The 27,047-nt window shown below is 38.8% G+C and overlaps 1 protein-coding gene across 10 annotated transcripts; it reads right to left on the bottom strand.

Annotated features, from left to right (window-relative positions):
• Nucleotides 1-259: 259 nt before the first annotated feature.
• Nucleotides 260-26,631, bottom strand: MFF (mitochondrial fission factor). 10 transcript variants are annotated; one of them, XM_062582890.1, is made up of 11 exons: nucleotides 26,470-26,631; nucleotides 25,524-25,620; nucleotides 23,179-23,238; nucleotides 20,385-20,602; nucleotides 19,216-19,388; nucleotides 18,308-18,396; nucleotides 13,675-13,749; nucleotides 9,949-10,107; nucleotides 4,230-4,292; nucleotides 1,504-1,588; nucleotides 260-1,109 (listed from the first exon to the last, which is right to left on the bottom strand). In XM_062582890.1, the coding sequence occupies exons 4-11, from the start codon at nucleotides 20,599-20,601 to the stop codon at nucleotides 978-980; spliced, it is 993 nt and encodes a 330-aa protein (XP_062438874.1). In that variant the 5' UTR covers nucleotide 20,602; nucleotides 23,179-23,238; nucleotides 25,524-25,620; nucleotides 26,470-26,631; the 3' UTR covers nucleotides 260-977. The 10 variants fall into 10 exon arrangements, with proteins under 10 accessions (XP_062438874.1, XP_062438873.1, XP_062438872.1 ...); XM_062582889.1 differs by lacking the exon at nucleotides 26,470-26,631 and adding an exon at nucleotides 25,896-26,128; XM_062582888.1 differs by lacking the exon at nucleotides 25,524-25,620.
• Nucleotides 26,632-27,047: the final 416 nt, after the last annotated feature.

A 27,047-nucleotide genomic window follows, 5' to 3' on the forward strand; every position in this document is an offset into this window, starting at 1 on the left:
CCCGGCGGCCGCACCACGGCCCAGCGGCCCCCAGGAAGGTGGCGGCTCGCGCAGCCGAGCTGCGGGCGGGTTACGCCGCCTCGGGGCCTCCCGTCCGCGCCGCCCCCGGGGGCGGCCGCGCTGCAGCAGGCTACGAGCTGCCTCTGGGCAGGAACAGATGTTCCTGGGGAGCTGCTCAGTCCTCCTTGCTACTTACTTCAGCAACTGTTGGCTTAGATAAACCCTCAAACAAAGCTTCTTAAAATAAGATTAAACAATGTTTAGTTTTGAGAGTTTTATTAAATATGCTACAGTGGTAGTTTGTACTCCATAATCTTTCAATCACTCACAGACTGACTTGCTTACAAATGTATTTTGTAGAAAAACATCTGCAAAATTAAAGCTAAAATAAAAAAAAACATATTATACACCTCTGGACAATCTGCATGTTAGCAAAGAATACCTTTTATTATTTGACCTGAACATGTGCTTAAACAAGGAACATACTCATCAAACAGGACAAACTCCTTGAATATGGTACACCTCTGTAACTAATCTGTCTAAAAGAAAACAAGTGCAATAATGCTTAACTGCCTCTAACAACAGAACAATAAAAACCAATTTTTATTCTTTTTTAATCCTTCTTCCAAACCCATTCCCTTTGTTCTCTTCCCACAACAAAACATTCAGTGATTATTTCTGCAGGTCACTGTCCTTACATTGCAAGAAGCAGATTTCATTTTTAAATCATCTGATCCATATTTACACTGAAGCATGCAAAGGGAGGATATTGCAAGTATCTGCAATGCAAATCTTAAATATAGTGTAACTGAATAACAAAGTGTCCCTTTAACAATGCAGTTCTGTTGCCTTTTTCTGCAGTGAAATTTCCAGTGTATGAATTATAAAACAGCATACAACTCAGAAACAGAAACAAAACCAAAGAATTTTGCAAAGTTTTTATATCTCCAATTATTAAATCCTTTGGAGAGCTGGGTCTAGCGCCGAAACCAAAGCCAGCTATTGAGTAACCAGAAAGCTACAGTAATCGAGTACATGATCATTTCTCTTTTAGCACGCTCTTTATTTTCTTCTTCCAGAAGTTGTAGACGGCGATTAAGTTTGATTATCTAAAAATAAATAAAGGCTTTTAGTGCTGTATTAGAAAGTGTCAGATTCTTTCAAAACTTCTGTAAAGGTAAACAGAATGAGCATTTTATACAGATGGATTTTAAATACTTGTTAATTTGACTTCCTACCTTCAATGACTAACCACCAGATTTTGCAGTCTCCAATAAGCAGGAGCAGAAACAAAATCAGAATCTCCAGATTCCCAGATACAGAGTATGCGAAGGACAGGGTATGAGAAGGCAGTTCAGCAGCAGCAGGTACAGAGAGGGTCTCTCACTGCAGCTGTTCTGGCTTCCTTTGCAGCCATATCATTATACTGCAGCAGGCAACCTGCTCCACCATTTCATCTCTACAGCTTTTACTTCATATTATTGACCACTCGGCTTTACATACCTGTCTTCTCAAGGAGGCAGCATCCACAGCTGTCATGTCATCTGGTGTTCCCTCAAGCGCAGTATCCAAATTGGAAAGACCATATCTATCAAATACGAGAGACACAGCTTAGCTGTCTCATCCATACAGCAAAGATTAGCAAGTTACCGTATTTTATGATTGTTTCAGTAAGTTATTTTTTGGTGGAGATGGGGAGAAAAATATAAATTTTTCCATCTTTACAGAATTGTATATTTCAATTCTAACAAAATAAAGCACAAACACATATGAAAAAAGTAAGTACTTGACTGCATCTGAGCCTATTGCTTTCCACATTTAAAAGACTGTTTCCAGTATTCCATTGATTCATGAAACGTTAAAATCATCTGAGCTAAATATGCCAAAGTTGCAAAAAACCTGCAACAGATCTGAAAAAAAAAAAAAATAATCAAATGAAGACTTGGAAAGAATTGTTTCTCATTCTTGGTAACTACTTAAATATCTCAAGTGGATACCCACTGAGACTGATGATCTCAGGCACAATAATCTCAGTATTTTAGGCAAAGACTGAGACTCTTGCAATGAAGAATCTTAGTGCAGAGCCACCCCCTGCTGAACTTCACCTGCATTAGAAATAAGCTTGTTTGCAAAACACTTCTCAGTTTTCTTAATGAAGCAATTACTTTAAGGCAAGAAAAGTTTCAGAGAAACCATTATTTCTAACTCCAGTAAGAGTTATTTAACTAAATATGGCACATTAAGTTGGAAGATGGCAGATAGTTTACATGAAGTATATGCATTTTGATAAATCTAAATACTACCTCTTAAACAGATTCTTTTCCAACAAAACAGGTGAAAGTCGTTCCTAATGCCATACCTATCACTGAGTTTCTCACTTACTATCTTTAAGTTTCAATTTCCAGTATTAATTTTCCTTTCTGACTGCACTCTCTTTTCTATTAGGATGTATGAACAATTGCTGCAAACAGCTTAGGCAACTGAGTAAAATACATGTCAAAGCTACCAAATTCAGAACAAAAGGCACCTGAAAAGAAAATACATCATTTAGTCACACACCTACATTAATGGTCAACTTTGATATGTACTAATAAGGTTAACACTGAATATAGGTACAATTCCTTAAGCTTACAGAATGCACTTACATACTATTAATAGTTTTGCAATACACGTTCCTTCACCGCTTTTAGGAAACTTCTACAGAACACCCTTAGCTCATGATTTTTTTTTCTTAACATACGATTTCTCAAAAGCTTCCCTGTCCCATTGCTCATCAATATATTGCACTTTTTTTTTTCTTCCTCTAAATGAGAATTGCATTAGTATGGACTTAGATAACAGTAATATTGAGAAATGCTGTATAAGAGATAGGAGATGAATTAGTTTTTGAACAGTGTTTTTTGGGGTTGGAGGGCAGAGAAGGATAGGGAAACTCTCCAGGACAGGTAAGGGTAAGGGTAAAATGACTTTTAGTATAGGAATATTTGATCAGGAAATCATCTGTCAAAAGACAGCTCTTTTAAAAACATAATACAGGACAAGAAAACTTTTGATAATTCATTAGGCAATTAAAACAATTTCTCATTAAAGCCTTTTTTTTTTATATATATATACACTTAGGAAGGACTATACTTAAACAAGGAGACTAAACACGAATTTCACTGTAATTTATGCTGCTTACTACTTACAGCTCTTTCAGCTAGGGCAATATTAACAGTGACTGAAACTAGTTCTAATTTCCTCAGTGCTGTAAAGTTTGTATCACAAACTCAGCAGAGAACTGATTTAAAAATAAACTTAAGTATAATATATGTATGTTTTTAAATCTGAAGCTTTGCACAAAAATTCATTTTTTTCTGACAAATCTGGGCAAAAAAAGGTTGTTTTTGCACAGATTCACTGGTATCTTTTTGAAAATTCAGGAGGTAAATGAGGAAAGATAAGAAGAAAAAAAGAAAATGATATTTCATATTTCAGAAAGGTGTCCAGAAATGTTGGGCGTTCACAATCTCAGAGACAGTTTAGGAAATGAATTTATAAGTTCTCTCTTCTCTCAGGTGGTCCTGAGCTGCTTTGCAGAACTCCAATTTCCCTCCTCACACTGATGTATGAGAAAGACTTATCCAGACTGAAGAGAAGATAAATACAAAAAACTTAAATTCTTTCCTATAACAAGAAGACTTGATACTTTAACTGGGTAATGGCCACCTATTGCAAACCATTTGGGACACATACTATAGATACTGTGGAAAGCAAAGGTCTTCAGTTCCACTTAATGTTGTCAATCTACCAAGATAACGTCAGTGAAGATGTACCCAGCTACAACAACTAATCCTAGGCATGTTACCAAAAATACCTGCATTTTATGGATATGTTGTGATTATGAAAAGAATAAGGTGATGCAAGGCCAGATTCTTCTAGCAAGAGGAATACTGAGCTCAGCTACTACCAAGTGGGAAATACTACAAAGCATACTGCTAATGTGATTTAAAAACCTCCCCGACACATTATGTTGAAGAGTTCTGCAACATGTTCTCTCTCTTAGGAGGTTTTTGCAGGGGTATTGGATGGGCAAAGAGAAAAGGCTGAAGTACCTCTAGAGTTAAGATGGACAATATGACATTGCGCGTTATGTTTAAAACAAAGGACTTCCAGAAACAGAGAAACTTAAGTCTGAATTTTAAAATCTAAACTAGTGTATCATGACTAACAAAAAAAATACTCTTTACCTGGTGCTGTCATGATGAGGGTTAGAGGAAGTGGTAGCAGCTGACCCACCACGTAACACTGGCCTACAGCAGGTTTTTGTAGATAGAAAGCACAAGACAGAAACATGAAACAGACAGAAGAAGTAAAACACACAGAACAAGAGGAACAGCACAATATATCTCCTATTTATATTGTATAATATTTCAATACAATATAGTATCTATCTAACATAAATTGTACTTCCATACTTCTCTTATTAAAATCTAATCAAAGTGTATGCAGCTGTCATAACACATAGGCAAACTGTTGTTGATATAGTGGTATAGCTTCATTTATGGAAGATGTGCTGTTGGAATAAAAGTTTGGAAGGAGGGTATTATCAACTTCATAACCAAGGAAAACTTCAAATTAAAAAAAAAAAAAAAAAAAAAAAACTTCCCCAAACAAAACCCCACCCAACAACCACAAAACAAAAAATATCTACATATATTTATGAAAGCTGCCTTAACTATCTCCTCTTCTCCCACTAAGGAAAGGGGTGGTTTTAGTCTTTTCTTTGTTCATCTAAGTTAGATTAAATTCAGGAAATCTGAGCTAGTAGCCTAAAGACCTTATATAGTCACAAGAGAGAGGTAGAGCTCTCCAGGAAAAGTGACTAAAAGCTTAAAGTAGATAAGAATATCCCTTTAAAGTGTTGCTCTTTCAGTTTCTTTTCATTTCTTTTCATTCTGCCTAGAAAAAGAGAAAAGGTTAGAGCCTTCTAAATTGCTGCAACTATATAACATGCCTTAACTTAGCAGGAAGAAGCTATTGCATCCTGATTTTCTTATGACATAAGCATCAGCAATTACTTATGACAAGCCAGTACAATATAATTTCAGTACCTCGGGTAATGAGGCACTACTGTACCACACTAATGTTGTGTAATAAACTCTTCAAGGGCCTGAAATCTTTTCAATTGTTTTCATTTCTCCAGTGCCAGCATCGGGTATCTGTAGCCTGTGTTTAACCCAAACACACTACAGGCTCTAAAATAATAATAATAAAAAAATAAAATAAAGTAGAAGGAAGAGGAAAAAGAAAAGGAGAGAGAATCCAGGCATTAAGACCAGGTACGGTCTTTAGACCAGATATGTGTAGAAGGCAGAGGCTTGGTATTGAGGTAGCTGGGAGAATACAGTGGTCTGGTTTGAAAGTGAACAATTACTGTGCAAAAAATATTACCACTAGTTCATTTAAAAGCATCAGGATCTAGGAGCCTCAGTATGTACTTGGCACAACACATACTGAGATCAGGTCCTGCTCTAACTAGCATTGAGGGCTCCAGTTGCAGAAGATCTATATGCATCCACAAAATTAAAGAAGTCCCATTGTATACAACAATGTTTTTCTGGCTAACACACAATATAAGCCAGTAAGATTTTATTTTCCCAAATAAATAGAATATTCTTACCCAACAGAATAAACAAATATTCTTACCTAAGTGAGTGAAATCATGCAAAAAATTATCAAAAGTAAAACCCGCATTTTTTAAATGAGAAAAATAATTCATCTGGTCTAAAGTTTTGTCTGATAGATGCTAAAACTAAAGAGTTGCCAAAAAAAAGAAAAATCTAGCAAACGGCAGCTATGGAACAGATTGCAAAGCTTCTCCACAAACATAAGTCACTTGTAATTGGCAGACAGGCTAACATCAGCATGCCAATATCCAGCACACATTTTCCATGCCATCTAACACAGAACAATAACTGTTCTTCTCATTACTCAAAATCCAAATATTTTCTAACACTAAAATCTTGGTATTTTGAGGCAAACTTAAGGTTTTGTAGCTGCTGTAGAAATAATCATCACTAATTTACACACTATCCTTCCCAAGAAAAGCCACATTCTTGGAGACAACTGAGGGCTACAGTATGGCAAGGGGAGCTAGGGCACTTGGGGTTCTATCCAAAACAGGCACTTAATCTAAAAATAAGCCTTTAATCCTACTTCCTAACACAGCCAAGTTCATTTAAGAAGCTGCACATGATTTCAATCTTTGCAGTTCACATTTTTTCTTTTTCAAATGGACCCAAAAAAGCCACCAGAATACTTCCCTGCCTCTCCCATCCTATCTACTTGTCTACTTGTTTGGTTTCAGGTATCATTTAAAAAAACAAAACAAAACATTCCTTATAGCTCAATGATCGCACAGGTGAGACTGCCTTACCTCCCCCCCAATCAGCATCAAGTTTTTCTGTAAATATATAATACACTTTCAGTCAAGCTATTAAATACACGACCCTCAAAAAAAAAGTATTTTATGCCATCCTGTTACAGTTACCATCCTAAACATTAACACATGACCAGAAGAAGCCACAACTCTGAGGCAACATATACTCAAGCAGTTAACTATTTTACTGCAGATACAGTGGCAGCCTACACCACGAAGGGAGAACACATTAACGCAATTTAACGGGAAAACAGAAAAACAATGAAATGGCCAAATGAACGTGGCTTGTCTTCCTGTTTAAGACAGAGCATGCAACAGAAATATCACTGTAAAGATGCAGCCAAACATATGGTCTGGGAGGAAAACAACAGGTATGGATAACCTAGGTGTCTGGGTCCAGCTGATGCTGTTTGCACGTACATGCACGATGGACTGCGGCCAGCGTATTCCCTTTGCTCAGCAGGGGTAGCAGCTGCGTTGACCTCTCAGTCTACACTGAAATACCTCTAGAAATCCCAGAACAGGCAAAAGGACGGGCATTAGGACTACATGGAAGTGATCTGACGGTGAACTGGCCAAAGCAGCTCAGTTTCTCAAGTAGGGAAAAGATTTGTGCATCCAAAAAAAAAAAAAAAAATCACAGTGAAGGATAAAAACGCTCTCTCTGCTCGTCTCAGCGTTTGTTATGTGCGAGTACTTCTACAAAGCAGTTGGCTACTGTTTGTCCCAGGCTTCCTCACATCTGCAGACTGATCTCATTTGCCTTTGAGCTCACAGTACCCCGACCTAGAGCAGTCCTATTCTGTGCTCTGATCTCACCCCCCATTTTATGTCTGCTTTGTTAACTTGCTCAATACAAAAGAATCATCAGTTCCTGAAACATTATCAGATCAAGTGTTGCCTGACATCTGAGGAGGTCAGTGGCTGTTTAGAAAGGGTTATCCTGAACAAAGGAAGTACTAAATTAGCTCCTACACTTTTCTCCTAAAAAAACCAAATTGCTTTGTTTTCTGAGAAGTTTTTGGTCTGAGTGGTGAAGCAGCCAGAAAAATAAAATGCAGGAAAAAAAGGCAGTTTCATATATGAATAAAGTTGAGATCAGCACTTTAGTTAAGACATCTCCTTAAATGCAACTTTTTTTTTTGCCTAGACTATAAAAGATCAGCCTTTAAAAGACACTAGTTTTGACGCTGTGTTCATTCTACAGAACATGAAACAGAATACACTGACCTAGCGTCCTTGTCCGAGCTGAAGGAAATGCAAGAGCAAACAGCGTAAACAGTGACCATTAAACTGTTGTTCATTTGAATAGCCCTACAGTGCTAATGATGCTGACAAAACTAGAAGTAATTCATTATTTGCAGCAATACAATCAGCACCTACCGTCAGTAGTTTTAGAAGATTGGAAAACTCTTTGATAAAAGAAAAGCAAGCCATGAAACAAGTTAAGGCTATTTCTAGTGAATAACACATAGTCAGAACATGTTAAGAGATCTCTTCTAGTAATAATGAAAAAAAAAAAGGTTAAAATAGATCAGGTTTACTTTGAAATAGAAAGCACATTACATAGAGCAAAAGAACACAGTGCAATTTGAAACAATTTAATATGAAGAATATTTTGCAACCATGCAAGTGAATCATCCAAATTTCACATTCCTATGCCAGTTGTAGAATTGCAGTGGGTATTACCCAGTCACAAAGAATACACTTTTACACTTTATTGATAATTTCAAGATTTTTGGTCAGATCTGTTCATAGGTGGATAGCAACAGTTTCCAGTTCCTTCTAGGAAACTTAGTAAGCGTACTTCAAAAAAAGTCAGAATGAATAACGCAGCTTTTGAAGTGTTCAGGATCCTGGAAATTATTTGGTAATTGTGAAATAAGTTTGAAGTGTATATACACACAGACAAAGACTTGTATTTTCCAGAATCCAAGAAAACATGGGCACGAACATGCCTATTGGAAATGAGGAATAAAACCTGTTCACTGCAGGCTGTGAAAAGAGTCAGAATTTTGGTCCACATTTTAACAGGGAACCTTGGCAAAATATGTCTTGTGTGTGCTATTAAGCACATACAGCAGAATTCCTCCTTGTCTGCAAGTCTTAACCTTGCAAAATTTGTAATTCCATCTAACCTTTTAGTACTGACATGGAAAGGTTATTACTATCCACCAAACTCTTGACAGCCACCAAAATCTTAACAGCTACAGCTTGGAATTTCAAGGATTCAGATGGGATTAAATACCCAACTCATAGGAACTGAGCATCTCATTTTATTTATTTATTAAGTTCAGGTTATGAGCATGAAGGTTAGCAAGCCTGGAGCTCTACGCAATTCAGAGATTTTAAAACAGGCAATTTTATACTGCTGTGGCAATGCACAGAGAGCTGGAGGATGTGCCAGTTTGAAAACTGGCCACAAACACACATACATGCACAATAAGATTGGTTTAATAGTGACATTTTGTTACCAAAACAACTAAAAAGTCATTTAACCTCCACACCACAAAACGAGTGCTGCTGGCATATTAGCAACCAGAGGCAGAGGGGGATTTGAAAGAATTTCCTGACACAGACAGGCAATACTGAAAGCAAAATGAATAATTCTTCCCAATATCTCCAATTCAGTCTCTCACCAAGAACTAGAGACTAGCTGCATGCAATTCTTATCTGCATCTCTGTGTTAACGTACTATTGAAATGAAACATTGCTTTTGGTAAATTAGCGTTGCCATTATTAGTCTTTATAAACGCTCCTAGAGTGTTAAACATAGCACACCTGCAATGCTTAAAAGTGCCAAATCAAAACAGTCCAAGGATTCAGCAAGTGGGCAAAACTCCACTGAAGAGAATGGAAATATGTTGATCGCAGCAAAGCTTGTTTATCCATCAAAAGAGAGAAGAGCACTGAACAGAGCAGCAACCAGCTTCTCAGTAGACACTTACTTCCTTTCCTATTTCCCAGTAAATATCCAGCGAAGCGACGGTCACTATCAGTCATGTAGCAACCACAGACAATTAGGTCAGAATATAAACTGAAACAGTCCAGAAGTCTTGGCACATTTCCAAAAGGAGCATGAACTAAGTCTTGCTTAATATTCTACCCTATTTCTGTACATTTGCTTCAATAAATTATGACATTATCAACCCAATCTTATTGAATTGTGCCATTGCTCACCAACAGAAAGTGGCAGACAAGGCTAATAAATTTATAGGCTTAGGATCAAGCATTAACTGCAGAAAACACTGACAACTTGTGAATAGCAAACCCTTGCAGCCACAAACGAACACTTTCTATTTTGATTTTTATCTGGAAGGAAATAAAAACAACGCTATATTTGATTGAAACCCAGGAGCACTGCGAAATGTGAATTTTGGACAATATAACTGCTTACGAATAGCGAAAGCAAAAGAAAGCAACGCAAATAATTTCATCTCATTATTTAGTAAACAGAAACCACACTCCACTAAAAAGGAGGGAAAAAAAAGTAGCAAAAGCTGGCAGAATCAGTGACAGCCAATCACCTGCGATTTTCATCCAGCACATCCAAGACCTGCTGGTAAGCCCTACGAGTGGAAGACTGGATAAACGACAAAATGCCACGAGCAGAGTAAAGACTAGATCCATCTTCAGGTAACATATTGGGAGGACAGACACGAGCCTGTTGCAGTGATGGTGTCACACTGTTCACACAAGCATAGTAAACGGAGAGAGAAATACTGCAGTCAGATTTTAAATTAAAATAAGAATAAAAAAGCTTTTCAGATAGTCCCCATTCCAAGATTTTTGTTGTTCGCTTTTGGTTTTACCTTTCTCCCACCACTGTACAGTAACACTCCCAAATCCCAGCAATACAGGGATCACGAACTCACTTGCATATGCTCTTCAGAAACACACACATACCAAAATGCAAGGGTGAGTTTGGACCTGTTATACAGGCATTTATAGAGTCCTTGCCCACTAAGTCTGTGCTTGCTGAAGTCAGCAGTCAAGCCCTAACTGACATGAATGAAGTGTTTTACAAGCCTTGGCTTTTTTAAAAAAAATCCTCCTCATGATTTCTTTTGAAAACACAAGTCTATTTCAATAAGGAAAATCTCACATAGTCTCTCTTCAACAGGCAAGGATGTTTTTCTTCACACTGACTAAAGATCAAGATAGTATTTTGTGTGTGAGTGAGGTTTAAAAGGCAACTGCAAGAAATTCAAAAGCACAGAGTTATCGTAGTGACAACAAATTACATTTTTTTTTACCACAAGGCAAAAATAATATTTAAAAATACATAGAATAAAAATGCAAACACACCAATTTTTGTTTACAGGATTATACAAACCTCATCTGTATCAGACAGAAATGAACTCTGATAAATTGCCTTTGCTTTCTGATTTTTCTTCACATTCAACCTGACATTATCCACATTGGCTTTCACATATCAAGGTATTTTGTTTAAAAAAAAGAAATATACAGAAATTTTAATTCAAGATGATTCTTTAAGTCGTTCTGTTAAGTCAGTTGTTAATATGTAATGGCAAAAGAAAGTGTGGGTCACTGTACACTTTAAAACTTGGGATAGCTTTTATATCAAGATCATCTATGATTCAACAAATTGTCTTCAATGATCTTGCTTCTTACACATGCTTTGCTCCAACAGGTTTTGGAGTTACAATACAAATCTTCCCACCTTTATTGGCATTTTAAAGAAATTACTATATTCCAGGAAAGCATTAGTAGCTGGGTGCTTGGAAGCTGGCTTGATATTTGGATAATCTCCGGCTCAGTCAGAACTCTAGTTGTCTAAATATTCTTAATTTGAATGGAGTTATTCTGCTACTGGCTGTCACCAAGATTATAAAACTGAGCAAGAGAAAAAAAGACCATTTAAAAGACTTCAAAGCATACAAGGATGTCACCTCACCCACAGAAGAGCGCAGCCATCCTGAGCTTCAGGAGAAGGGCAAAGACTGCAGCAGTTGGTGCTTGACAGATAAGGATCAATATTTATTAAAAGAAGTGTAAATATCTTTACATGTTTTAAGTTTGGATTCTCCTCCCCTATCCCCCACCAAAGTAAAAAAGGGGGAGGGGGGGAACAAACATACATATCTTTTGCTTCTTTACAGCTTCCGCTGTTCTCCAAGACTGAGAGAATCCATCTTCTTCCTATGTTTATGTTTAAAATGACTTCTATTTTGCAATCAATGGCAGTTTCACAGCCACGCTATTTTACTGCTGAATTGGATTAGAAATCCCAATATTCACAAGAAAATAATCTCAAGAAGCAAAGACAAGTAGAGAAATACTGGCACTCAAGTGAATTTATGAGACTTTCTCCTCTATGTGAATTTGCTGGCTTGAGGGAAACGAAGAAAGAGCTGAAGGCATAGCTTGAGGGAAGAGCTGAAGGCCTGAAAGCATAATATATTTTATATTAAAACTGTTTTCTGTTATTCTAATGGAAAACATGACCCCAGAAGCTTACAGAATAAGCTGAGTGACATCTTTAAAAAATACACAGAGAATTTAGACATATTACATACTAGAGGATGTTACAGAACACCTATCCTCCAGAACGCTATTCCTAGAAATACCACGTAATGTTACATGCATACAAAGGCTTCTGTGGACACTACCTATTGAACTAAAACTGCACAAATCTCTTGAAGCAGTCGCATCATTCACCTGTACTGAATTAGGGGAAGTTTTACAACACAGGAGGAGAGGGAAAAAAAAAAAAAAAAAAAAAAAAAAGCAGATTTCAGAATCAGATAATTTTTAAACCTGTGCTCTGGTCATTGGACTGCTGTTTGCTCAATACTTTATAGGTAGCTTGTAAAAGGAGACAGTTTCAAGAGATTAATTCTTCTCATAGGTAAGAATTATGTAATCTCATTAAATATTTAATTTAGCAGATTACTTATATCTATTTTCTCCTAGATATGAGCTGAACTTATTCAGTTTTCCATAAAGGCCACTGCTAACTTGGTATCCTTCTAAATTGCATAGCAAGAGAGATAGCTCTCTCTTTCATTCTGTCTGAAAATGAGAATTACTACATAAGAGGCTCAAATTTTAGGATTAAGGAGTATGGGGAGAAACAAAATAAAAAGTCAAATTCCTTTTCTATTCTTTCCCAGGATTCAAAAATATCTACTTGTAAACTTGTGGTAGTCCTTTGGACTACTGCAGAGACTATGGAGAAGCAATATTACTACGCAAACATAGAAAATACAAATCTGCCAAGATGTTATAAGAAAAATTCTAACATTTACGTGAATATTTATCATTCGACATTGTAGCTACACCCATCTCTCCATCTGCAGTTAAATGCTCTTAGCCCTCAATATAATTTTGTTCCAGATATCTGAAAACGATTCTACGTACAGCTCCAGCTAATTATTATTGTAGCATTCTCTTGTTAGATGGAAGCACCAGTAAGGCACATGAATTTGGAACCAAAACAGACAACGAGAAATTACAGAAGTAACTACAGAGGAGCTTAACAGTATTCTACTGTATGTAAGGTTTCTAGCTTAGCAAGAATCTCCCAAAAGCCTGTTGAAAACATTTATGATGTATTCAGGGCAATGGATTTCAGATATCTCTCTGACTCATAGTTCCAGAAATATCAAATAAGCTGTAAACAGTTTTAACTAAACAATCATATGGGTAGATTGTGTTCTCATTAACGATATGCACACCGTCACCTTTTCCCCCACAACTTGCCTGAAGAACAGCATTTCTCAAACCATGAAACTAAACTCTCTAGGGAGATGTGAATTTTTCTACGAGAAAGGCAGAAGAGAGCAGAAAATTAAATACTCTTCATTCAGTCTTGGTGGTTTGTTTATTCTTTTTCAGAAACCAAATCCTTGCATTCAAGCATTGGCTGACAGCCAATTAAAAAGCTTTGTTCCTCCAGCTAATCAAAAGCAGCAAAAGATTGAAGAATCAAACAAAATAATGATATTTTGAAATTAATCTCTTTATTTACAGATCGATTATTAGTTGAAGCTCTCCTTTCCTTCTGCCTCCAGGTATTTTTCCCTGTATATCTTACACAGGGAAAGGACACGGCAAAGTTTGAGAAACCCTGCAGCAAAATTAGAAACCAGGCATTCAGTGCAGCAAAGGCTGTTTAAAGTCTGATGTTCTAAACTACTGATACTTAGGCAGAAAATTAGTAAGTATTGCAGAGAGCTATATAATTAAACACACTTGATTTTCATATACCAGGTAATATTTAGGCTTACGTGCAATCCTTAGTTGAAAGAGGTGACTGGAACCGTGGCATTTTATTTCTTGGGACAGTATCTGATCTGTTCAACCTTGAATAATAATTGTAATCTCTTAAGTAAGCATACTTATAAATAGAGGGGATGTAACTTAGAGAGCTGTCATTATTGCTACACTGATAGATAACTACTTTATAAGCAGATGCCTACTTGTTAGCCTCCATTTTTTTTAAAAGCATTTGAGAACTACTGTATTTAATGAAGCCCAACTCCCAACAAATTCTCAGAGCAGTCAGTGCATGAACTGTATGAGAAGAGGAGAAAAACATCAAAAAATTAACAACTATCTGTATCACTTGGAGAACACAGTAATAAGTAGCAAAGCCAACTCCTTTGCTTCAGTCTGACAAGCTTTTTCAGAAAGTTTAACTGTGTCACTTTTGTAGGTTAGGCACTGAAATTTTACACAGCACATCTGAACATTTTATCTGAGGAGGATAACAGTGTCCCAGACTAAACTTGATTATGCTCCTGTTTAAGAAGCAAAAGATTTGAATGACAGTGCTCTATAAGCATTTTCAATGGAGCTCTTACCAAGGCATCTGAGTAGACTAGCATGTCTATTAGTAAGACTAGACATAGTTGAATCAAGAAGGTTAAAAAAACACAAATATTAAGTAGTAAGGTGTTTTCTTTGATAGGAATTAAATATTTGAAGTAACTTGCAATTAGCTGTAAAACCTGGACTATTTTCCCCCCATTTGTGAAGATGTGAGCCAAACTCGCACAAACACAGGAATAAAAAGCTGACTTTTGTCAAGTTAGTAGCATACCATAGCACTTGTTACTGTAGAAGCAAAATACTTCAAACATTATGAGAGCTTAAAAGACAAGCCAGTTTTGATAAAGCAGTAACACTTCATTATGATGATTAGAACTAAGATGATCTTTTCAGCCAACAACACTGGAAATAAGAACTTCAGAAGCAGCTAGTTTCTTGTATTTTTGCATCACAGTGAAAAAAAGTTATTTCTAGAGGATAAGGAAAAAAATTTAAGTGATATAACTGAAACATAACAGGTATAGAATTAAATCTTCTGTAAAGAATACATTCATAGTAGAATTTACCTATTTAAATGGCCTAATTTATCAACAAGGGAATTAAACTTAGAAGAAATCTATCACATTGACCATGCACCCCTAACAGACATAATAGTCTATCAGCTAGGTGATAAGCAAAACCATTTGAGGTAGCATAATTTACACCAAATTGATGTTTGCTTGTATTACAATTTTGAATGATGGAATAACACTTTCACATAGGTATCTTTTCTGAGGTGGATACTACAGTGAAAACAGAATGCCACGTTACGAATTTTGTTTGCACAATTGCAACTTATAACTTTATTCAGACGGTGCTTGCAATTTTGGCAGTTTACAGTGTATTTTCTGTGGGCTTAAATTGTGAAGAAATGAGAACAAAGTGATACCTTTTTGCCAAATACTAAAGACTTGTTAGGCTCACACAAATGCAGGAAAGCCAAATTCCACCTTGAACATAACGATTTCATAAGATAAATTCACAGAACACTCACTCTTCTGAGAGTTAGCCAGGTTCAGTCACATTCTCTACCTGCAGGCTGACAAAACCTGGATGAGGGAGAAACGTCAGACTCGGCATCACTAAAAAGCCACGGAATGTTCAAAATGATTGGGTTTTTTTTGCTTGCTTGTTTTTTTTTTTTTTAATGGTAGTAAATCAAAAAGAGAAGCAAAGATGACAGAAAAAGCAGCAACTTATAGGAACCTCAGGGATTTCAAAGCAGGTGATCTACACAAGAGGCACAGTATAACTTCTCATAATAAAACAAGTACTTGAGTGGGCAAGGGACATTAAGGGAAATTCTATTAAAATATGTGCAGGTGAGCAAGTGTGGAACACTAGACTGAAGGATAGGTTCTTCCACATTGCCAGTAGAGTGCAGCTACAGCAGGCTCAGCATTAGCAAGTTGTTTGTGTTTATACAAACAAAACAGAAGCAAGTCTAAATCAATCTCATAACAGAAATCTGTTTTCAGAATATGTAGCATATCAAGCAAATTCTTTGCAGACATCTGAATCAACCTCTTTACTAAACCAAAGATAGTAATAAGGACCAACTTCAGGGACAGACTCTGTCTGTGAAGTCATTGAGAATATTCGCATGCTTACTGCATTAACATCAAAGAATTGCCAGCTGGGAAAGGACTGGACATCCTTAACAGTATTTCCTATCTCTCCTTCTGAAAAGGAGACCACAACTGCAACACTGGAAACCACAAGAAACAAGGCATGGATACTGCCTTATTCACATACCCTTATGGGATCATTACAATAACATTTCTGATGTTATCTACCTGATACAGACATTCACATGCATCAACAATGGCTGTGATAGCTTCTTTCAAGCACAAATGCAGATATCTAACTATTAAGTCTGTTTTCCCAAATTATTCATCAATCTAAAATTTATACTATTTTCCTAAAATACACTGATAATGAAAACTGACCAGCACTTGATGTTTCATTTGACAGATGTTATGCAAGTATTTGCACGGGCACTGTGAGAATAAAAAAATATAAAAAAAGATCCAGATGCGGCAGTTGTCCGAGTTTCTGTATATGACAAACAATCATGCACACTACCAGTTACACACTCCAGTGATCACATCCTTTTTAAATTTAAAGGATTCACAGTTCTTATTGTATTGCTAAGCCTCTTTGAAGGACTGCAAGTAGATTAAGCAATTGTGATAGCAAATACTACATAGTTTTAAACCACTAAATCTACATATAGCTACAGGGTCACAGCAAAGCACAGATGAGTTTTTGCCAGTATTTAGGATTTTTAGGATTCAAGAAATCCAAATATATGTAAGAAATACCTCACAGCTGGATAAATCCAGTCAGGGCTTATTTTACCAATTTATCTCACAGTCAGCTAGGCAAATACAGCCCATGACTTTCAGAAAAGTACACAAACCTGGAGAGCAAGCACATAGTGATTTCAAGAAACTACAAGAATTCATACCTTATCTCTTTTTCCTGCAAGTGCAATAATGTATCAAAGACTGATGTTACCAGCTCTGCTTTGCCACAGCAGTTGACAGCCAGCTTCCATCATGGGGAGACCATCTATTCCAGCATGCATCAAGTGTAGACTATCAAACAAGCATCTGAAGGCTGCTCCTGCGGTGCATTTCTACTACATCTGGTCCAACATACTCTAACTGGATAACCAGTGCCAAACAGACCTTGTGCACTTAATAGGTGGCTAGAACATTTACACACCAAACTGATCAGGGGCTTATGAATGGGAATCTGTTTTGGCCAACTCAGGGAATCTGTATGACCCAGTAGGCTTCAGTACCTAGAGATGTGCAATCTATTGGCTCGTATGAACCAAACGAGCAACAGATAAGATGATGTTATACAAGAACATGTTCATGAAGATTTGGAGGAAGGAAAGGAGAATTATAACATCTATCTGAAATGTACATCAGAGTGGTATTAATTTCATCCATTTTAGACGTAAACTAATTCACATGTGGACCACATGTATGTGATATGTGCAGACCCTCCTAGTGCTCTTACAGTAAAGATAAGAAAAAAGACATTTCTAGGGCATAATTCACTTGATCTATTTTAGACTAAAAATAGATAGATCCTAAGTAGGTCAGACAAAATGCACTAATTTTCTCCTATTTTTGAAAACGGAGTTTAGAAATGATTAGCTCAATATGGATGTTTGTGTTATAAGTGGACAGATAAATCCCATTCTTAGGTCTTATATATTTTAATTGGAGAAAGTATTATGTGATTTGTTTACGGTAACTGTGTTAGGAATCGTTCTGATCAATAGGTGTATGAAGTTGTATATTGCAAAAACAGTTATTGCCAGGTGGAAGTTGTTATCATTGAGAATAATATATGTTTAACCAAAGATTATCATACATAATCAGAATATACAGATATGCATGTCTCCAGAAAGCACCATCAGAATTGCTACCTCAGATGGTATCAATAGATGAAGTTTCTGATTCTAAATGGTACCTATCATTTTGGTCTCAAAAGATGAAGATATACTGACAGATTTCAATACATTAAGTATATAGACACAAAAAAAATGACTTATTGCAGTATTTGAGACAAACACATTTCTGTTATTTTATAAAATGCTTTCTTTCATAGGCAACAGTCAGAAATATGAACGTTTAATCCACAAAGAACTCAACTTCTTCGAGCAAATAATCTGAAAACTCAGGAAAAATATTGTATCAGATAAGAAACTGAAAATATTTCTTATTCAGAGGCTGACAGATACATGAAAAAGCAATTAATCTACAGTAACAGTTTACAGTAACTGGTGAAAACATTAAATCGACAATTCCCCCCTGTCAAACACTCCCGTCCATCCACTGTATGGGAACTACTTCACGAATGAATCACCTGAAGTGTAAAAATTAAGAAAAATGCTAGCCTTACAACATTTAAAACTACGTACTTGCCACAACACACAAAACGTTAGTTGGAAAAGCAATTATGAGGCGATAGGGAATAAATATGTAACAAAGGTATAGTCGTGTCTCTGCACTCCATCTCTCTACTCACATGGAATCATTTCGGGCCAGCTGGCCGTTCTGCCGAGCAGCATTTTCACTCATAGAGCGTTCTCTCTTCAGTCTTCCCACTGAGCGGACCTATGTAAAGGGGGAAAAATGAAGGAGATAAAAAGGCAGGGAATTCCAGAAAAGTCTTAAGAATTTAGCACTGAAGATTTATAAGCTTGCTTGGCTCTCAGATACAAATGCATATTTTCATGGGTTTCAGTGATTAAGAAAATCTGATGACAGGATCTGGTATTTGTTAAAAAAAAAAAAAAAAAGAGCTTCAAATCAAAACGTAAAAATAAACGGAATTTTCAGTGTGTAAGAAAACAATCCATTATGCTTTATATATATTTCTACTGTGCTTTATGAGTCTACAGAATATGCAACTTCATAAATATTTTTTCAGTTTATACAACGTCAATCACATTATCTATCTGGATGCCAATGTCATACCATTCTCTGAAGTAGGTATTCAGAGTTTTGTTAAAAGAAAACTCACTATTTCTATGTGCTGTTATATCATATGGCAATGAGTTCCAGAGGTTAACTACACTTGTCAAAAGAAACTCGCTGCTTTCCTGCTTTCTGATAACCTGCAAATTAAAAGAAACTTGCAATTTTCTCTGTAGTCAAAAGGAATTTTTTTGTTAAAATATTCTGAGCAGTTCAAAGTATGACGACTTTATTTTTGTAGGTACTGTGTAAGTGTAGTGAGTATGTCAGCTCCTAACCACCTGTCTGTTAAAAGTCATAATTAGAAATACTGCACTGCTTATAAAAATATTTTTATATCTTCCCAACTTATGTTGTTATCAAGTAGACCTAAACCACAGTGGAGATACCACTGGTCATTTCGCTTTTCTTTAATGGATCATTCTCAACTAGAGAAAAAGCAAAACAAATACTAGCCTCTTCATTTTGAGGTGTCTGCTGTGGAGGTCTTTCCAGGTCCAAAAAATCTAGTGGTCGATCACTAAGAGAAATAACACGGGGAGGAGTTTTCAATGCCAGTGGTTTGAATGGAGTAGACTGAAGAAGGTCAAGGTCTGGTGGTCTGGAAAATGGAATGTCTTCACTGTTACCTGCAAATACATCAGATATGATATACAATATCATATATGATATTGTATATTGTATATTGATATTGTATTGTACAATATCAGATATGATATACAATATATGAGATACAATAGAAAACAAGCTGGTTTGTGGTCTGGTGGCTAATATCAAAGTTCAAAAAGACCAAGTGACATCTCATCTGTCACTTTCCCTGACTATGCCAGTTAATTAGGAATTCCCCTCTCTCACATAGTGTGTATGTTTAAAACTGTGTCTAATGCTCTTACAAAGACCACATTAATTCACTCTTACTTGAGCAGTATCTCTGAGAAAAATAATCCTGAATAATCCTGAGCACCTGTTATTACAAGCAAGGGCAATTTTTATCTCAGGACCTATAAAAGCTCTATTTGTTTAGAGAGAAAGTCACTGGTGAGTTTGAAAATTTCCCTCCTTCAAAGTATACAACATACACATATCACAGGTTTTGCAAACTGGAAGACCTTCAGCAGTTCCAGATCTCTCAATGTAAAGCCTACAACCATATATACACTAAAGGATTATCAGAGTCCACCCAATAATAGACAGATCCTAAACATAATTAGCATTCTGATTACAATCACATGAACAGCAGCAAGTGGCTAGGATACAGTACATTCCCAAAGCTTGTTGCAGTTGCCTTAGCCTATAGTTTACTAAGAAAATCAGTTGTAAATCAATTAAACATTAAATAATTATTGCTCACAATCCAGAAATGGTTTAGTAAAATGAAAATTCAGTAACTAAACTTTCTGTTCATAATTTACTCATTAACTGTCTCCACTACAAGTTACCCCAAAGGTATTCAAGAAGTATTTTCAGAAGTTTCACAGGTCAAAGTTGATCAACAATTTCCATTTGAAAACTGGGAAACATTTTACAGATTTTTTTTAAAAAAATGCATTGATATGTATTTTTGTGCTTGTAGACATTTCAAGAAATGATTTAAGTTTTTTTCTTCTGTTGAGATGCAAACATACCTGCCACTACAATCCGCTCCGGAACCTGCATAGTTACACTGGCATTTGGAAATCCTTCTTGGATGCCCTTCTCAAGGTCAGCATTTGGAGGAGCTACTTTGAGTTTCTCCGGGACCCTCATGCGCTGACTGATTCCTTCAGTGTATTCCATTTCATACTGAAGGCGATTAATTTCTGCCATCTCAGCAGCTGGAGATGGAAATGCAGCCCCACTCATTCTGGCAAAAGAAAACCAAAAGCTATAATGGCAATACATAAAACTAACAGCAAGCACCCAGAGGAAATTCATTCTTCAGATTACTAGGCAAGTGTTAGATGATCTTAACCGAGCAAACTTATTTAGGGGAAAAAAAGCTATCTGGTAATATTCATAAGAAATCCAATCACAAGAGGCTGAGGGTACAGGGCAATGGCAGAAAAATAGAACGATGTTTTATCCAACATTCAAAACTGCACTGACAGTCCTCAAACTTAACAGTGACAAAAAAAATCCCTAAAAATTCGGCATGCAATATACTGCCCCTGCACTGGCTGGCAGTGAAAGAAAAACATTGGCAAGATCGATAAGGAATCTTTTGGGCATTGGTGAGAAGTCAGAAACATTAATTGGTATTTACACAGATCCACTGTACCAAAATTTGAGAAAATGGATAAAGCCTACTAAACTACATGCTGAGGTGGAAAAACAAAAGAAAGGACCAGGCCTGTGCAACAGCCTTCTGTTTGCTATTAGTCAAACAGATCTCACTCACTCAGTCTTACCAGTACAAAGCTTCCTATCAACCACTTGTCAAATCAGCCTGAACACTTAACATTCATAAAGCATTCCTAACTAAAAGCAATCCTGTAAACTCTTCCCTTTTGAATTTTCCTGTAAATGAAAATCTTGCTTTTGCAGAACAGATACCAGATGGGCAGAGAAAGAATAAGAGCTTGCCTAAGCTTAAAGGTGTTTGCTGATATTTTTACTTATGTATGTGTTTTCCTAGAAAGGGAAGGGAATTTTCTAGGAAGCAATGTGATAAACTTCCTAAGAACTTATTATCTGAGAAACTTATTATCTGAGCAATGAATAGGTGGGGAGTCAAATCAAAGGCTCAGACAGAGAGAATCATTTTTCGGAAGGCTTATGGTTAAGGTTGAAAGAAAAAAGAAATCTAGAGTTGTACTTGGAGAGGGACTAAAAAGGAGCTGCTAATGGAAACTGGGTGCTGCAAAGGGAACTCATCAATGAGAAATTTTTCACACAGGCAACGGCCAGGTAGTTGTGTCAAAGGCTTGCACTGAGATTACAGCCAGGCTTCAGGTTGAGAGCCTAAAACTGCGGTTAGGGTGCAGCAGGAAAGGGACTGCCAAAGGGAAGCGTGTGCTACGCGCAAACTAGGCACGTGGACAGTGGCTGGGGGCCGTAGCAAAGGCTCATCCTGAGGTTACAGCTCTTTTTTGAGTTAAAGTTGAGAGAAATGCAGTCCAAGTGGGGCTGGAAAGGGGCTGCTAAATGGAAATGTGAGCTGCAAAGAAAACAGCTGTGAGAAACCTTTTACTAGGCTGAGGGCCAGTCCGTATCTGACTTAGGTTATCAATAGAGTTGGGGTTCTTGGGTTAAGAGAAATCCCAAAGCTACAGTTGGGATGGAGAAGGAAACAGGCTACAAAGGGAACTGGGTTATGAGAAGCTTAGTATCTGGGCATTTCCTGGGGAGCAGTATTGAAGGCTCAGACCGAGATTAAAAGTTAAAAAAGGGGTAGGGATGAGAGAAAGACATTCCACAGCAGCACCTGGAATGCAGCTGGAAAGAAGCTGCCAAAAAGGAGTGGAAGCTGCTAAGAAAACTGGACTATGAAAAGCCTTTTACACGAGCAACAACTGTTGGCCCTTGTTGATGGTTCAGTCTGAGCTTATGGTTAGGATTAAGGTTCAAGTTAAGAGAAAGAAGACCTGGAGCTACAGAGAGTGCAGCTGGAAAAATGCTGCCAAAGGGAAGTGCGGGCTGCAAAGAAGACAAGGCTGTAAGATGCTTTTTTCCCTGGGCAATGGCTGGAGGCTTTGACTGACAACTTTTTTTTGGCGGTGGTAGGAAGGCAGTAGGATCGCAGTTCAGAAAAGAAGCCTAGAGCTGCAGTTGTTGTAGGGCTGAAAATAGGCTGCTAAAGCTAACCATAGGCTACAGTGGGAGCTGAGCTATGAGAATATTTTTCTGTTCAACAGCTGGTGGTCCTCCTTGATGGCTCATACTGAGATTGTGGTAAGGGTTTGGGTTAAGAGAAAGAAATCCTGGTATTGCATTTAGAGTGGGGCTGCAAAGGGAACTCAGCTGTGAGAAACCTTCCACCTAGGCAATGGCTGTGAAGTCTTGTCAACATTATATTTATACGTGTATATACATACACCCATATATAGTTATCCTTGCAAATCCACTGACAGAAAACATAGCTTACGCTAGCAAGAACTCTTTTAGTCATAGTGTTTGAAGTAGTTCCCTAAACACAGTAATCTATCCTGGCAAAAGGGTATTTTTTGCCACTATAATGGCAGCTACATTCTTTCACTATTTTTGGCAGCAAGGCTGTCTGTTGCTGTGCGAGTGCTTTAGTATGCTGAACATGCAGAACAGTGCCAACAAAATGTTTCAGCACAGACCATCTGTGGCAGATTGCACAAACCACAAGTCATTCTGCCCACCACGCAACACAAGGCCATGCAGGACACCTCCAGTCTGGAAATCCACATCATTTCAGCAGCATGCCACCATGCTCAATGAACATTACCTGCTCTTCAGTACATATACACATACCCTAGATTCCTCCCTCACTGCTTCACCAGAGAACGTCTGCCCTGAAACAGTTGGATCCACCTAAGGAGAAGAAAAAGAGGAAAGAAAAGAAAAAAAAAATCATCCTCTGTGACATCTATGCTAAGGCTGCAGTCATGATACACTGGGAATATTTTGACTGTTTTTAAACAGTATGGTTGCACTGTTTCCTACTGAATCAAACCAAGCCAACCCTCTGGGGAATAAAAAAAGAACTGAGTACTTGCAATACCTTACAGTTTCCCAAATTCTAAGTACAGAGAGTGTTTCTGAAGTCTCTTAAAAATCACAAGACATTGGAACACCATTATCTATTTTGCACATTCTACTTGCAAACAGAGCAGCCAGTCGACTCTTGATTTGTTGGCATAATTATAATCAGACTAAGTTATTGATATGCTTGACAACATCACACAGAAGCCACACTTCCTGCCTTTATTAATCAAATCTGATCATTAAACTACCAGCAATCTTGACACATCAGAAAAAAAGCACACAGAAAGATTCAGATTGTATGTAATTATATTAAATGAACACATTCAGGATATATGAGATATGATCCACTTGGGAATCCACCCAGGGATCCTCAGTGCTATCTTTAGAACTTCTCTATCACTGCAGCTCAAAGGAAAGAGCCTCATTCATCTGAGAGCCTCACTCACTCCAGCACACAAGGAGAGCTGGGGGTAGGGACAAGGCAAGGAGGTCTCTGTTCTACATAAACTTTAAACAATCTATAAAGAAAACACCCCCAAATGATGCACAGGTTTAATTCATCTGTATTAATTCTTAGTGCTTGCTTTTCTCCAGTGAAAGAAACCGTCAGGATCTGTACAATTAGAAATAAACACTTCAAAATACTTTTATGTTGTTTACAGAAGCTGAGAGGTGCTTGAGCATCTGTTTCTCCAAAATGCTTAGATTTCACTTTTTCTTCCCCCTCTTTTTTAAACCCCCATCCTTTAGCACTGCAAGGCAGAATCGCCCCTCTTGTGAGGCAAAGGTTATACCAGCCAGTGACATGAACGAAGTACAGCGTTTTCCGACATGTCCGTATCTCAGAAAGTGCTTTCCATTCCAAAACAGTCTACAATCAGTAAAATATTTTGAGGTATATAGGAGTATAATTCATAATGTCAATAAGAAGATTGAGTTTTAAGAATTTAAAACATCAAGCACATCTATTGGCAGCATGCGACTATGAAATAGTCACCACTCATAAGACTTGACTAAATATGTTTCACTGCTTGTTCATTTTCTCATTTTGAAATCTCTACAGCTCTGTTTTTTGCAGTCAAGTGTCACTACAATGCAGCACTGTTTACTTTACACCACAGCCTCTCTAAAGTTTGGCATTGCCTCTGTACATAAGACAACACTACAACATTACAGCTGCTTTCTGGCTGTAAGACAAACTGAAAAAAAAAACAAAACAAAACAACAAAAAAAACCACCCATAAGAACAGTCACTTTATAAGTTATTTATAAACTAAATATCTTAATGTGGGTCTAGCTGCACTTGCCAAGCATCAATAGATACAATATCTCAGTATCCTTCTATCTTGCCTACCTGGCATTCAGAATTATAGTTTCTAGCAAATTGATTTTAACTCTTTTTTTTAAAAAAAAAGAAGAGCAAAACAAAAAGCACTGAATTTCAGCAAAAGAAAATTTAAAACATTAAGCAGTGCTTGTTAACAAAAAGCCCAACTAGTTAAAGTGAACAGAATTCAAAGTCACATTGTTTTCTGTAATATCCTTATTAGGCAAACCATATTTACAGAAGACATTAATAATAAATCAGAGAGGAAAGAAGATTTTAAAATTGATATTTATGGAATTAAGTAGTTCTAAAGAGACATATGAACAACAAAAAAAATCTGAGAGTGATGACACAACACAAACACAAATACAAGAGATATAAAAGACAGAGCAGCTGGAGCACAGACAAGTGTCAGAGGCTTACAAAAAGGAAGCACAAAAAAATCCAAGGGAGGATTAGTTATATGGAAAAGTTATATGAGGTGAGTTACATGCAACCAAAGAGCCACATGGGTAGCTCCTTGCCTCTCTCTCCTGAACAGGAACTGTACCAGGACAGCTGGGGATGAAGCAACACACGTGGATCTGAAGGATGACTTTCTGCCAGCATTCTGGCAGTAAGCAGGCACTGGCTGCGTCTGTGTCGCAGTCAGGAACGTTACCACCTCACAGCGTTGATGCCCAAGTTAATCCGAGACGTACGAAGATGGGTACCGACAGTGCCACAGCACTGAGGTCCGAGCAGGTCGTACTGCCTGCACTGAGCTAACAGCTGCTGCTACTACCTTGTTATCTGCTCCCGGTTCAGCCGCTTCAAAGGTAGCTTGTTCAAGGGCGCGTAAGCTACAAAGGGCTCCTTGGGCTGGTGTCTAGAGACAGCGACTGACACGGGAAGGAAAAAGACGAGGACTTTAAATGAGCCTACGGAAAGGCATTATGGGACTCAAAAGACTTTTTCCTAAAACCATCTGGACATCACAAAAGCATCCAGGATCACAAACTGATGGGTTTTTTTAAAAAACAAACAAAAAACCCCCAAACCCTCCCACACCCATTAATGGAACCATTTGAGGGAAAGAAGAACTATGTTTAGACTAAATAGTGAAACATGTTCAGCATAGCACAGCTACATACATGAAGCTATTAAAATACATTACCTTAGCACAAGGGCTGCACATACCAAAACAAACAAACAAAAAAATCTACTATATAAACAATCATAAATCATAAAACTTCTAAGATTGCAAAGCATAGAAGAAACACGGAAAAAACAGGTGAACAAGGTGAACAGTCCCTCTGATGCTCTCAAGTCTACCAGAAACTCCAGCTGGACGCATTAACGCAAAACACCTTTTGCTTAATAGAAAAACACGGGAAACGGTGCGGGACAAAACGGCGCGGCCCGACGACCCCCACCCCCCGCCCCCGGGCACCCGCGGGCTCCGCGCTGGGACCGCGCGAGGGGCGCCCGGCGCCGCCGCGGGAGGCCGCGCGGGCCCCGCTGCGACCCCCCGGGCACGGCCGCCCGCGGGGACGCGGCGCTGGCCCGGGAGCCGCGGCAGGGGCCCTCCGGCGCCCCCCTCGAGGGCCAGGCCTCCCAGCCAGAGCCCCGCTCCCGCAGAGGGCGGCGGCGGCGGCGCGGGCGGCGGAGGGGCCAGGGCCGGGCGGCGGCGGGGCACAGCCTCGCCCTCGGTGCGCGGAGCCGCCGCAGGCCCCGCGGCACGCACTCACCCGCGCCGGGCGGGCGGGCGGGCGGGCGCCGCGCCGCCCCCTCCGCTGCCCGGGCCGTTGCTGCCCCGCTCCGGGCGCTCGCGGCCGCCTCTCGCGGGGGTTAGGCGGCGCCAGACGCGCTCCCTACGCGAGACGCGAAGAAGAACCCGATTGTCCTCATCGGGCTCCCGTAAGGGCTGCCGGGTGGCGGACCGCACGTCATGTGACTGAAGAAGGGCGGAAGCGGCTCCTGCCGGAACCTCAGACGCAGGACAGCCGCCGGGCATCCATTTTTAGTGAGGGCAGGCGGGCGGCGCGCAGGCGTGCGGCCGTGGCGCGGCCGCGCTGCTCGCCCGTCAGCTGCCGCCGTGCCCGCGCCCCGTGAAGTCTGTCAGCAGGGCCCAGAGCGGCGCGCGGGCGCTGCCGTTTTCCCTGCCGCTTGAACCCTGCCCACCCGTGGGCTCCGGCCGGCAGAGCCTCCTCTGCTCCGCGCCTCGGGGCTCATCGCCGACCCACTCCGAAGCCCACAGGGGCCAGCGCGGCTTACAGCGCAGGCTGCCGCGGGCCTGCAGTTTCCTTGCGCGGTGGGTAACCGGCGC

This window comes from Rhea pennata, chromosome 9, assembly GCF_028389875.1.
Source record: "Rhea pennata isolate bPtePen1 chromosome 9, bPtePen1.pri, whole genome shotgun sequence".
Taxonomy (NCBI): domain Eukaryota; kingdom Metazoa; phylum Chordata; class Aves; order Rheiformes; family Rheidae; genus Rhea; species Rhea pennata.